The following is a 13701-nucleotide window of genomic DNA, read 5'->3' as shown; positions in this document are numbered from 1 at the left end:
GCTTGTTTTCCCCAAGCTTATGCAAAGTTACTTTCACGGTATCAAAGTATGCATTCAATATGTTGAATCGGTGCCGAATGAAACATCGCAGCACAAAATATGTGATGCGAAGCTCTTGTGCAGTACTCTGCAAATAAAATTTTCGGACACTATTATAGCGGCATCTAAATATGCGTGATGCTAAGTAAGTATAGTGACACAGACCTCGTAAGAAAGGAGGAAGGTTTAAACGTAGAAAGGGAGATGCCCAGAAATATGATAGCGTTTCAGATGTCTAGCCTATAAGGTAGCCAATGAACTTTTTTTTGTCATGATGTCAGAAGGTCACGAGGCGCGCAGGCGAGACGCCACCAACTCCTTAGTCCTTAAAAGAGTCAAACATAAGAGCACCTCAGGGCTTATAAAAGGGTTCCTTTACACGCTACAATAAACACGTGCTTTGATCACAGATATGATGTGCGTATTTGGCATGCCTCGGATCTTGATCACTCCTCCTAAATTTTTGAAGCAAGTGATGGTAAACACTATAAAAATACGCCTTTGGTGCTGTGCGCCTTCTTTATCCGCGTCATGGTTGTCGTTCGAAGTCTGCTACATTTTTTTTGCTAATCGTTTTCATTGAACTGGCATGCCGGCAACGTCTCCCACTGAGCCTGTGCTCTGCGGAAAGCCCTTGTTTGGTCTTGCCAAAAATTTCTGCATTCAAAAAAATGCACTCCAAAGAGAGGGAAAAGTGCTTTTCGTCTCGCCGTTTGCACCGTCAAGAGCGGGAAAGCGTTTTGAAAACTAGCATACAGAAGCCAACTTATATGCTTGCCTAACTTTTTTGCGGTATTTGAAATGCTCAAAGCAAGCCTGTCGAGAGGTCACTGTCGTGCCATAATATGAAATACAAACGCCCTTTTCTTGAAGTGTAATGGTACCGTCTGTTGACAAAGTTTGTAGTGGCCTCGTAGCATTTCTTTCTTGAGGCTTCGGTAAAGGGATACGAGGAGTGAAGTTAAAAATGACAGTTAGGTATTCCTTTGGTAGTTATAAAAGTGCATTTTCACACTTTGTTGAAGGTATAATGAAGATACTTGGCACCAATACACCCATTGGCTTGACAGGCCGACTCGCAGTTTTTATTGAAAACAAGACGTTAAAAAAAGGACAGCGCAAAAACGTAATGAGAGGAGCATAAAATATCTTGAAAAATGCACCGATAATAAGAGCAACACGCTGAAGAGGATCAGAGACCAAAATATGGTAAAATAATTCAATGAATATCAGAGCCAAAGAGAGAAAGATGAAACAAATGATAGTTTCAGAGTTCATCAAAAGCAGTTTCTAGAACTAAGCGGTACACTGACGCTATTTTAACGGCTACGTTACGAATTACTTTCGCACCAACTTATGAAGTCTTCTTGGCACCAACTTCCGCTAAAACGGTTGTTGGCCATTTTAATTTGTTTCCGCACAAAAAATGATCAGTTTATTGTCTGAATAATTATACTTTATTTGATGGCAATAAAAGTGGTATAAAACTACAAAACTGCGTTGGTTCTTCACAAAAAATATAGAAAATGAATGTATGGTGTTTACGTAATCTCTAAAGACAAAGCTAGTGAGACCTGCAATCTACGTTGCCTCTTGGCATCACATGCGCGTCGCGCTGCACTCCCTAGGTGGCGCGCCAGTCTCATCCGCGTGGCGGTGCTTCTGCACGCAATGAAGGTTATGGCCTCGTGCCATTCTGTACTCTTAAAGAGCCACTCAGGTTTTAATAATACAAAAAAGCTAGCGCAATATTCTCTCCTGATATTTGTTGTTCTTGCGCACACCTGCGACGTAGACAGTAGCTCCCGTGAAGTCTATACCGTACGTGCTATCGACTGGTCCATGTACGTGAAATGTCAAATGGGATTTGTCTCCTGCGCTACTTTGCCAGACAGCCACACATCCGTTCTTCCTTGTCTCAAATGAATATTGTGCATGGTCAATCAATCACACCATTTCGTGTGTTTACAACTGCGCAAGCAGCAACTACAGCGTGTAGTCAAGAAACGCGAAATCTTGATAGGCTCTGGCGCTTAGCGCTGACATTGTTTACTTGCTTTTAAGAAATCAGTGGTGAGGAGCATATATTGCCTGTGCAAAAAAAAAAGAGATAACCACTCCTGTATTTCAACACGGGGTGGCCGTCTAAAATATTTTTGTTAGGGAAGTATACACAATGCATACCATGGGTGATTCTATATTGAAATTTTTATTATTTATTATTGAGAAGTTGTCGCCTTTTTTATAGAACAGGCTCTTCGTTTTCGTAGATGATAAATATGTGAAAAGCATGCATTGGAAGAAATGGTAAATAACAGCTAGATATTGCATATAAGTCCATTCAATTTCAACTCGCAAAGGATAACAAAATAAACATGCAGCCCCGAAACATAACAATATAGTTCACATATTAGGAATAAACTTGAGTTGCGAGTCAGCGCTGTAGTTTGTCTTTTCTCTCCCGTCCCTGTTTTCATTGCGCTAATATTCGTTTAAGATGGAAGTTCACACATAATCAGCTCTGCGTCTCTTTTTAGGGCATGTTTGGACATAGACCTAGGATTTTTCAGATTTATATTTGATTGATTTTTGGAATTTAAGGTCCCAAAACCACGATATGATTATGAGAGACGCCGTAGTGAAGGGCTCCAGAAATTTCGACCACCTGGGGTTCTTTAACGGGCATGCTGCTCAGTATTATAAATATCTTAGCTGTTTTTTTGTCCTAATAAAGTAGGCACTATAAAAATGTGTTGAACATTTTTATAAATGTGGCAACACGCCTATTCTGGACTGTCTGTAATATTTTGTGTGTGTGTGTGTGTGTGTGTGTGTGTGTGTGTGTGTGTGTGTGTGTGTGTGTGTGTGTGTGTGTGTGTGTTTGTGTGTGTGTGTGTGTGCGCGCGTGCGCGTTTGCGTTCACATGGGGTACTTACGCGGAAGTGATCACCAGCATATTGAAAAAATCGCGCTTGTTTTTAACGTTAACGCCATCCAATATTCAGGAGTACGATCAATGCAACAAAGGTCTGATTCTCATATACCTGCATGAATCCACGCACCTCTGAAATCATGAGCTAACACATCTCTCAATATGTGCTGTAATTCACTTTTTGTTGTAGCTATTCCCGATGCATTATTTTTTCAACGTGCTTGCCCAGCTGCATCATCTGCCGCAACATTAGTAAGAATGTTGGAGTGACCAGGTATCCTCTATAATAGTATTGTGTCATTTTGCTCGATTAATTTTAAAAATGTTCGCTTCTCATTGATCAAAGCTGCTCCACAAGTTGCGAGTGCCTCTTCGCAGCGCTGAGAAATAGGAGAAAAGATATGCCATCGTCAGAAACTGCCCTTGCCAAACAAAAGAAGGACAGTGGTCCTGCCCGCATGAAATACTTGGTTTTTTACGAAAGTAGTGGAATAATCAGGGTTAACAGTGAAAGCGCCTCAGACCAGCTGGGCGACGTTTCATTAAGAGTACCTATCTTTTTCAAGGGCCTTTGAAAAAAGATAGGCCCTCCTATCGAAACGTCAGCCAGCCCGTCTGAGCACTTCCACTGTTCATCCTGATTATCCCACTACGTTGTTTCTATCTGTCGGCTCCCATCTAAATTTTGCATTCCTATGAAAGTAGTAAAACAATGCTTTCTACAATTTTTAAATACGTCATTTTTGCCATTCACTTTCTCAAAATGCATCTGACTATCTGAAATTTTAAAAAATACAGTATGATGTCACGCTTTGCCAGTTCACGAAAAACAGGTGCGCGATGAGCTGTCAGTGGAGTCGTTATTGATGGGCGTAATTAGCTCCGGCATGAAGATCTCGCACTAGATATGCAGTGCCTGCCCTCTCGACTCTCCCCTGAGTGCATTACAAAAAATTAAATTATGCAAAATGCGTATACTTTGCTTTCTCCGTGATGAAAAGAGATTAAGCCTTCACTTACTGTCTAAACTGATTAACCTTTTCAAGGAATTAAGCACACAGATTAGCAGAAACAGTGAAACTAATTTCGTGCAAGATTTCTAGCTTCTCTGTTATCATGCTTGTTTTACGTAGAAATATTAATAATAATGTAATAATAATTGATGGCATTTAACGTCCCATAACCATAATGCGATTGATATACGGCGTACTGGAGGCCTCGGGAACGTTTGACCACCTGGGGTTCTTAACGTGCACGTTAACCTAAGCATACACACAGGCCTGAAAAATTTTTGCCACCATCGAAATTGAGGCCCTTAAGGCAGGGATTATATCGCGTGGCTTGTAGGTAAGAACATGGGCACCATAGCCACTAAAGTACCCTGGTGGGTTTTACGTTTAAATATACGTAAAGTAAACGCTGTATTGTTTGACGTAAAATTTTTTAGATTAAAAAATGCCGTCTGCCGCTATAGGCAACCATGTGTGGATGCGAAGCAGCGATAGATAATGAACGGCACCCTGATAAACTCGTCTACATCACCTTAAGCAGGTGCACCAACATTCAGAACCTACTCTACCCGACCCACGCTCCCGGTTACCATCGCTTGACACCGGTAACCACTGCCGTGGCGCCCCCTCGTGAACTGCTCGGTGATCAGGGTGGTGTGGTTCTACCTGACGTGTTGCGATCGCTCCTATCCGAATTCAGAATCATTCAACGCACCTTTACCGCATATCACCCAGAGACCAACGGCTTGACGGAACGATTTAAGTGAACTCTTGGTGACCTATCGCCAATGTAGGCTGCTGTATGTCAATGCAGGTTGCCGATTCACAAGTAAATGTACGTTGCCGAGCTACAAGATGTTCTAACTCGGCATAATATGTTCAAAAATATAATTGAAATGAACGAGTATTTGCCACAAAATTTAGGCTAATACCCCGACTAACCATAATGAAGTGCCATCTAATAACCCTGAGAACGAGTACAGAAAAAGATAAGGAAGGAAAAAAGAAAGAAACAAACTGAGAGACGGAAATAATTATAAAGTAAGAGGAAAATTGTTCACTTGGTGGTATTCGACTCTGCATACATTAGATCCGACTGTGAGCTTCCTAACCACTCCGCTCTCCAGAGAAGCCAGCAGAGCATTGCATTTTCCAGTACAGTAGAGTGTTGCAAGAGGCCAGGACAGGAAAATGAAGCAGTTGTAAAGATTTATTGGTGAGGAGAGTGAAAATTAGTAGTGGATAGAACAAAAACGCCGCAGTGAGCGAAAAAGAAAAAAAGACGTAGGAATGAAGTTAGAAAATAAAAAAATAAAAGGTAGTGAGGGTGAAAACAAAGCTAGGAAAAAGGAAGTAAGCGTCACGTCATCCATCAACCAGATACCATACCACCTGGAAAAGACGCGCATGCGCAAAAATTAAGGCAACTAAGGCCTGTAAAAATTGCGCGCAATTTTCGCTGTAAAGTGCATAGCCTGGCTGCACCTGATCCTGTCCAGTGAGTCATGGGGAATCTTAAGAGTGTAATCCAGAGAAAAAAAATCCCACATCTGAAAGCTAGGCGTCTCGGCCTACGGAAACCAGTAGTGATGTGCTTGTGCGCCACTTTAACAAGCTTTTTGTGACAGTGTTTATTGTTCGCACTTTATTGTTTCGTTGATTTTTATAGTGATAAAAATGAATCGCTTCACTACGCCATTTCTAGAATGAAATTTCCGATCAATGCATATCCTGGTTGGTTCCAAGGAGGGTCTTAAATAAGTGGATGTGTATGAGCCGTAAGTCCAGGACTAAAACAGAAGTGTGAGCACCAGCCATGTAAGCGGGAACACGACATGGCTTCCTGGCCGATCCCCCTCAGTGGGTAAGAGCCAGAACAGAGAAGCAAGCAACCAAGCCAACTGCTCGTCGTTAGAAGAAGAAGACAGCCGCCACCCAGTGGCTGTGAGCCACAGAAGACGGTGAATAACAAGAGCAGCCTTCGCTCATTTTGCTTCTGTCCGGTGCCTGATGTAACGGCATCGCCCAGCACACGTCACAGTCATCGGGGCACTTGAAACAAAGGCAGGTAAGTAATGCGCTGGAGATTTCGACTAAGTGTGTTGTGTGTTTACCCGCCACATGGCTCTTGAATCGGAGGTTGAAAAGTAACTTCCTATTTTTGATTGTGATGTCGACCAATTCTCCAGGGGATGGCATGGCGGGTTCTCCGCCTTTATCGGTCACTCTTCTATCTGAGCAAACAACACTCCCGAGTCTTTTTTGCGCAGTGAGGCGATCAATGTGGCCGTACCACTAGTGTCGTTGCATGGTGTAACCATGTCTAGCTAACCCGACAACAATACAGCTGGAACTGGCGGTGGCCACGTGTCGCCATCTTGATACTACTGGTGTTGGACACTTTCGTAAACGCGTGACTGTCTACCGACTGCCTGGCCAAAGTTGAATCTGTTATCTTCTGAGATATTTTCTATTAGAGCATTGCAAGTTCGTCCTTCGATTTTAAGGTGTCTTTGTATCGAGGAAAAAAACTGTGGCACAATCGAAAAATGTTTCTACATGAATGGAACATGTCACGTAGAGTGTCGGGTTGCTTCATTGTTCCCTTCACACTACAACTGAAGTTAATGGTACGGGGTAGTTTAGCTAAGACAAAGAGTAGGCATCCTGGTTTCTTCGTTTTTTGTTTTGTTTTGTTACAACAAAGCATAGTTAATGACATAAACTTAACTCCGTCTGGTTCACTTGAACCAGATGAGTACAAATGTTCTATAGCAATCGATGTGCGCAAAATTGACGAAAAAAATCGGGCTCATTTTTAGTGCTAACTAGGCCAGTCTTTTTTAAGACTTCTTCTGTAAGGACAAATATTTTCACAAGAATAGTCAATGACTAATTATTTATTTGGTATCTAATGACTACTCGAACTAGGTGCCTTGAGATTTATGCTTACTTAATTGGAATCATTTGCGAAAACTTCGTTTAGTTTGGGAACCTGATCATGAAACAGCTTACACTAAATCAAGTCGCTCGCAGTTTGGCGAACACTTCTCTTATGGCTCAGGTTCCGTCTTTCCTTCCAGTTGCGGCATTGATTGCTGCAGTCGCATTTCAAAAGTACGCTTCCACTTTAAGTCACTCATTCTGACTAGCAGAACGTGCAACTATTTAGGTGTATAGTGTGTTGAAAGATTATGAATGAAAGGAGTAGCAATGATAATATTGCTTCATTGAATTACTTTTATAATATGCATTTGTTGGTCTGAGAGCTTTCTTCTTTATGGTCTTGAAATAGAGAAGAACCAGTCCATCTCATCCCACTGCATAGCCCAACGTTTCCACACCCTAAGAACATAAACCGCCAAAATTACACTGACCAGCTAGGTATGCCGTTTTCTTCAACCTCAGTGCTGTCATGTGGGGTACTTTTGCTGTGAACTCGTGCAAGGAGAAACGCATTGTTTGGTAAGCATTTATATGTAAATCAGATTGATTTCATTTTTCTATTAATCACTGATACGCTTTACCTCAATGTTTTACATCACAGTGTAGATTTTCTTCGTTTTTTTTGTTTTGTTCTCATTTGTGATTCTTATTTGTTTTGTCGAAATAGTTTACTTTAGATTCCAAAAATGATACACATCAAGAGCAACAAATTATTTGTGTTGGTGGCACATTGCCTAATATATTGTCTTCACTCATTTCTTGGTCACTATAATTCAATGTATTGGTGCCAACCATCCTTAGAACACCATCATAATCAGTATTATCAATTTCAAACCATGCTTATTTTGTGCAAGTCACTTCCTTGTTCGTTCCTCTCTAGTAAGAATGTGATGTAACGTGCCTTTGCACGCAATTTAACCGTCATGGTGTACGTTGAAGGACAAAAAGAGCGTGAAATGTATTTCAGAAGAAACGAAAGAAAGGAAGCTGGTGGCATTACAAAGAAACAGGGAACCTGGGCAGGTCATGTGATCCCAACAAAAAATAGTATGTGTGAGTGACGGTATGGACACCAAGAGACCGGAAATGTAGCTGCGAATGACAGAGGGTTGGGCAGCGGAAACGAACTTGAAGTACGCAGGAATATGATTAAGCCAGCTAACACAAAAGTGGTTAAATCAGACATCCTTGAGGTAGATTTTTATTCGGTTGTCCAGGTGATAAACTAGGCAGAAAATGTAGATGGTCATGACTGTTTTGATGATTGTGACCATATGAAATCATCATTAGTTGTTATTTACCTTCTTTTCAAGTGGGCATTCCGCAGTCTCACTGTGAAATTATGTAAACGCAGCAAACGCGTCCCGCACACGCAAGCGCTTCACAGCCACTGCGTGTGACTGAAAGCTGTCGAGCCGATCGCCATGGTGCAGCTGTACTTCCGCGAGTACACAAGGACGACCAATGGCTGGCTGAATGGCGTCGAGGTGGTGAGTTTTTTGTCAATATTCGCGACGTTTCCGTAGCACACGCAGAGAGGCAGGAGAGTTTCAGAAGAAAAGAAGAGGAGACCAGCTTTGATGACCTCAGACTTTTGGCCGGATTTTACAGCCGGTTCTCCAATCCAGTGTCCCCAAAAAATCATACAGCCACTTTGAAAACCTCGGCTAAGTGGTGCGAATGTAACAGGAGGTCCTAATGTATCGTCTTCGCTAAACCCCCACGGCGTTTTAAGTGCACTGATTGAGGCGTTGTTCATCGCCTTAAACCGTTCGCTCCCCGCTGCCCCCATAACTTCGAAAAAGAGGAGTGTTCGAGACCAGCGGATGCGCCATGCAACATATGTCCACGCCCTTCGACGCAGATCACTGTAACCACACGAAAAGTTTTCATCTAGAATATTCCTGTATCAGTAAATATTGCGGTTAAGTAAAATGATAGTGACAAAATAACACGCGAAGTAATTAAATATATACACTAGCCACGTGGCGCATCATCTGCAGCTGTGACATCGAGCAACAGCATCAATGCCACCACTGTGGCTACATAATCAGGGACTACTGCCCCGTTAGCCCATCTTAAAGTGTAAAATAGCTTTTTTTTTTCAAAATTTGCAGTACTATCCAAAAACGAACCGATATTTGAGAAAGCCGGAGCCATGCAGCACGGAAAAAAGTCTCGGAGCATTGAATAATTCAAATGCGTCAGTGCTTAATTAAAAGAAAAACGACAATTCAAAAGCACGCCAGTGGACGTGTTAAAGGGCCGAAGTGTTTTATTAGAGCGGATCACGGTGACATTAACATGAAGTAAATGCCTCGTGAGAGCGTCATGTCTGGCCCACGAGATTAGTAAAAAAAAAGTACAGGGGAAAATTGCTATGCATAGTCCATGGTTAGAAGTCTGCGTAGAATGTAGTGGAAAGAAACGGAAAAAATACTTAGATACTACGGTTCTCTAATTTTTTCGGAAACACACAGTAAAGCGATGTCGAAGAATATACCTATGGGCTTCTTATGAAAGAGTTTTATTGCCTCTATTTTGTTCCATTGTCGTAGCTGTTCCCCACCACATATTGTTCCTAACATCGGAATGTTACATTGAAAACTTCAAGAGAAAGGAAATTTTCCCGACCACCCGCTAGTAGTACAATGCTACAGCTAAATCCTAGAAGTGGCTCCAACAAAAAATGTCTATGCAAGAAAAATTGTTGAAATACGTGGTTGTCATTTTTACATTTACAAATGCTTTCGCCGCAATGCGGGGTTTTGCATAACATGTATCTTTGCGTAAAAGTTAGAAAGCAATTGGCTTGCAAGAACAAAAAAGAAGCTGAGTTACGTAATGGGCAGGAATAATTAGTGTTCTAAAAAAGACGATACATTGGTATCTTTTTATGTATGTTCGATTCCGATGCGAATTTTAGGCAGAAATGCCATTGGGAAACGATGAGCACGTGTAAGTGGGCGTCTGGACAAAGCCTTCGGTGACAATTGGCCTACATGGTTTTGCGCAGGTGATCGGCACCATCCTCTGGGCAATGTACCACTTCCTGGGCGCAACGATGCCGAGCGAGCAGTTCTTACACACCGTCGCGTGCGTTTTCACGATAAACGGAGTTTTCTTCCTCGTGTCGTCCACAATGAGCGTCACGACGGCCCTCATGCTCCCCCGGTTGTTTTACGTAAGTACGCCTTCTCGTGCATATTCATTAAAGGAACTAACCAAGTTGAAAAGGCCCAAAAGCTGATGGTGATGCAGTCGCTGCGAAGCGCAGTCCACGTGCTCGCGTGTTCCCTTTCATTAGGACTGACAGTGTACACGCATTTTAGGCTAATGCAGTATTGTCTAGTTCAGAACCTTTCTGCATATTGAAGCATGTCGACTACAGTGACTCAGTGTGGTTTGCCAAGGTGTACTGTAAGCATCTTTCACTAGATCCTCTAAAGTTCATACCAGTTAAAAGCCCATTTTATTAAGATTCTTAGTCTGCTATAATTGAAATAAACGCTAATGCAGTTGCGCAACGCATACGTATAGGTAAAATTTTCGAAAGTGAACTTCACTCGCAGTGCTGGGTAATTTAGAGACAGGTCATTGTGCAAAATATTTTGGAGTTGTATTATTACTATGTGTAGCGACAAATTGCCTTAACAGTTTGAATTTGCGTGGCGTGACAGAAGCGCAAAACTGCAACATGCGTCTCACCTCGAGTTGCGTAAGTAATAGGTGGTTTAGTGCTTCATTCTGATTTAAGCAACAGCTCTGCTATTATATTACAACATGCTCATCATCGTCCGCCAAGGCAACAACAAAATCAGAGTCTATATTAGTGATCGTGTTTCCTCAAAACAGCGTAGCAGGTGATTTGTGACATATATCAAAAGAATGAAATCTGGTACAGTCCATGGGTGCGTCACAACTCTGGTTGTAGTAGGCACCTGAAAAAAGTTTACAGAGGTTTCTATAAAGGCAGGTCTTTCTTTTGCTTTGCATTGCGTGCTCTGTGCCAGCCCAGCCTTTAATAATAATAATAATAATAATAATAATAATAATAATAATAATAATAATAATAATAATAATAATAATAATAATAATAATAATAATAATAATATTGTTATTATTGTTATTATTATTATTATTATTATTATTATTATTATTATTATTATTATTATTATTATTATTATTATTATTATTATTATTATTATTATTATTATTATTATTATTATTATTATTATTAGTGCAAGGCATCACGCATACTAAATTAAAGTTGCTGAAAGAACCACTGAGGTAGTTAATTTTTTGCGTGCTGAGCGGGATCAATGATGAGTATATTTGATACATGCCTGACTTCTTTATTTGGCTCCTTTTGTCAGTCCGCGAGGGCTGTGAAACGGTGTAAACATATTTGAGTTTATGCGTGTATGTTTCCTTCGCTAAGATGCAGTTTCATTCATTATATAATTTTCGCGAGTCATTACTTTGTTTTTATTTACGCTCGTATAAAAAGTTTGTATGCATGCGCTTTCAATTTTCATTGCTTTATGTGGCATATTGCATTTCATTCAAGTACGAAGAGTTGCTGCCTAAATTGCAGTGCATACCTAGTCCATACTATAGTTTCGTGTTGTCCAACAATGATTATTTCTTATTCGCATGCTTATAGCTCGCTGAAACAAACTTTATTTCTTTCCAGTACAACTTCGTTCAATTCGTCGCAGCAGCGTGTTACATTATTGGTGGAATATGCAGCGTCGGGAACTCATCTCTCATCGATGGCGTAAGTTCTACAAGGTTTCACTAGAATTTGAAAACTCAAGTTCACACCATTCAAAAGTTTATGGGCCACAGAAATGGGAGAAAGTAGTGCTGTCGAAAGTCTTACTCTGACAGAATTTGTCAATCAAATGACGTCAGAGACCGCTCGCCACTAGACGGCGCAGATCGCTAAGGTATACAGACTGCAATGGTTATTATACTCTTCATCTCGTTTGTACATACTTTCTTTCTAGTAATAGTAAGGAAAACGTGCGCCCCGAGTTAATTGATAATCCGATTTAATAGTACAGGCGCTAAACATTTTAGGGTTAAATTCCCACGACTTCAGGACATCTGCACATGGCGCCATCTCTGTGTGGCTGCAACAATGTCTTATCCAGCAAAATATGAAGTAAGCTAAAAAATCAAATCTGTTAAAAAAGGTAGTTATAATAAATTGCTTCATGTTCGATACAGCAAAGGCCTAATGGAACATTTTGCTGAAAGTGCGATAGAGCACTGCAAAGAGAGTGGCTTCCCTGGTCAATCGAACATCGCTCATTTGAAGTACATGGCGACCCACGATAAATATTGAACACTCTGGAAAGTCACGTATTTAGTAATACAACTGTGTAACTTTAACAAAATGTTCAAATACGTTTTTGCTATATAGAGCAGGGAGTCGTTTTTCATAATTTTTTTCGTCATATATGCTTTTCGTTGGCTATTTTCTATTCAGTTAAGGCAGGCCAGCGCTATCGGCGATGAAAAATTGCGTTATGTGCGCATGTCCCCAAATTATACTCAAATACTTGTCGACAGTGAGTGGTTCCATGTCTCGATAAATTTCATGCGAAAATTTAGCCCCTCATCTAGGCTTACCCCTTACGGTGTTCCGCCGCTAAGCATGAAAACAGCGGGTTGAATGCCCAGCCAAAGCGGTATATTTCGATGTTTGTGAAATGCTAAAGCTTCTCTGTACATATGCACCTTTTTTGCGAGCCCGCGTGGTCGAATACATTCTGTGAATATCTGCTCTTCGTGGTTTATCAACACAAATCGTCGTTCAGGCGTGTTAGAGTTGTGAATTCAATTTCAAATGTTCTTTTCTCTGTGACGTACTGGTTCACCTATTTGTAACATAACTCCTAACCATTGTTTCGTATAAAGTGCAACGTTGACAGAAATGAAGCTCACAAGTTGTCATATATAAAGGAATATCTGTTGCCTAGTATTCTACGTTTGGGTATTTGTGCCGCCGTGTTCAATACAGCTTGGACGTTTTGTATTTTTAACAGCTAAACAAACATTGCTTTATGTATGCGGGAAACGTATATGCATGAAATCGGTGGAATTGGTGCATTCCACGTTTCATTACCTGATCGGTGCACTTCGCACTATACTTCAAACCAAGAAAACATTCATTATAAAATACCAAGGTGGCGGCAACCATTCGTCTGTATACGTGAAAAGACTCATTCGCCAGCAAGTATTCCGGTTCACAAAGCATGTTTGTGCATCAAGTTTTTTGCGGCTAACTTAATTTGACTTTTTTTTTCTTGTCCTTCAGGTTACCGCAATTATCTGTGGAGGCGTTCACCTCGTACATCTTATTCACTCAATTCTCAAGAACTGAGAACGATTGGAGGCCTCCATCAGCGCCATGTGGCTTACACGTATGGTTGTATATACCGTAGAAAATGAGCACAGCTTATCCACTGAGGACCTGTGTTGTGACGAAATAAAATTGGTACCGGTAGCACACCAAGCAGTGTCATGACGTAGATACCACTAATATACATAGCGCCTAGGGCCGCCTGAAGTCGGTTTCAATTGCAGTCGTGCCTTTGACGTACGAGTGGACACTACGGTTTATCCAAGTAGTCCGTCTATGCCCATGCATCCATAGACGTATTTGTCTTTTATGACGACGTATTCAGTAGCTGAAACGTAACCATGTGATTACCATTTTGCGTCACACTATAGTAGCAATGAGATATCAGTATAATACTCTGT

At 41.1% G+C, this 13701-nt stretch overlaps 1 protein-coding gene across 1 annotated transcript; it reads left to right on the top strand.

Moving 5' to 3' along the window:
* The first annotated feature begins 5706 nt into the window (after nt 1–5706).
* LOC119171398 (uncharacterized) lies at nt 5707–13455 on the top strand. The gene is made up of 5 exons (XM_075891867.1): nt 5707–6049; nt 8282–8417; nt 9944–10111; nt 11624–11707; nt 13256–13455. The coding sequence occupies exons 2-5, from the start codon at nt 8352–8354 to the stop codon at nt 13319–13321; spliced, it is 384 nt and encodes a 127-aa protein (XP_075747982.1). The 5' UTR covers nt 5707–6049; nt 8282–8351; the 3' UTR covers nt 13322–13455.
* The last annotated feature ends 246 nt before the right edge of the window (nt 13456–13701 follow it).

This window comes from Rhipicephalus microplus, chromosome 4 (genome assembly GCF_043290135.1).
Source record: "Rhipicephalus microplus isolate Deutch F79 chromosome 4, USDA_Rmic, whole genome shotgun sequence".
Lineage (NCBI taxonomy): Eukaryota > Metazoa > Arthropoda > Arachnida > Ixodida > Ixodidae > Rhipicephalus > Rhipicephalus microplus.
The sequence above is the reverse complement of the archived record's forward strand: the minus strand, read 5'-3'. Positions and strand labels throughout refer to the sequence as shown.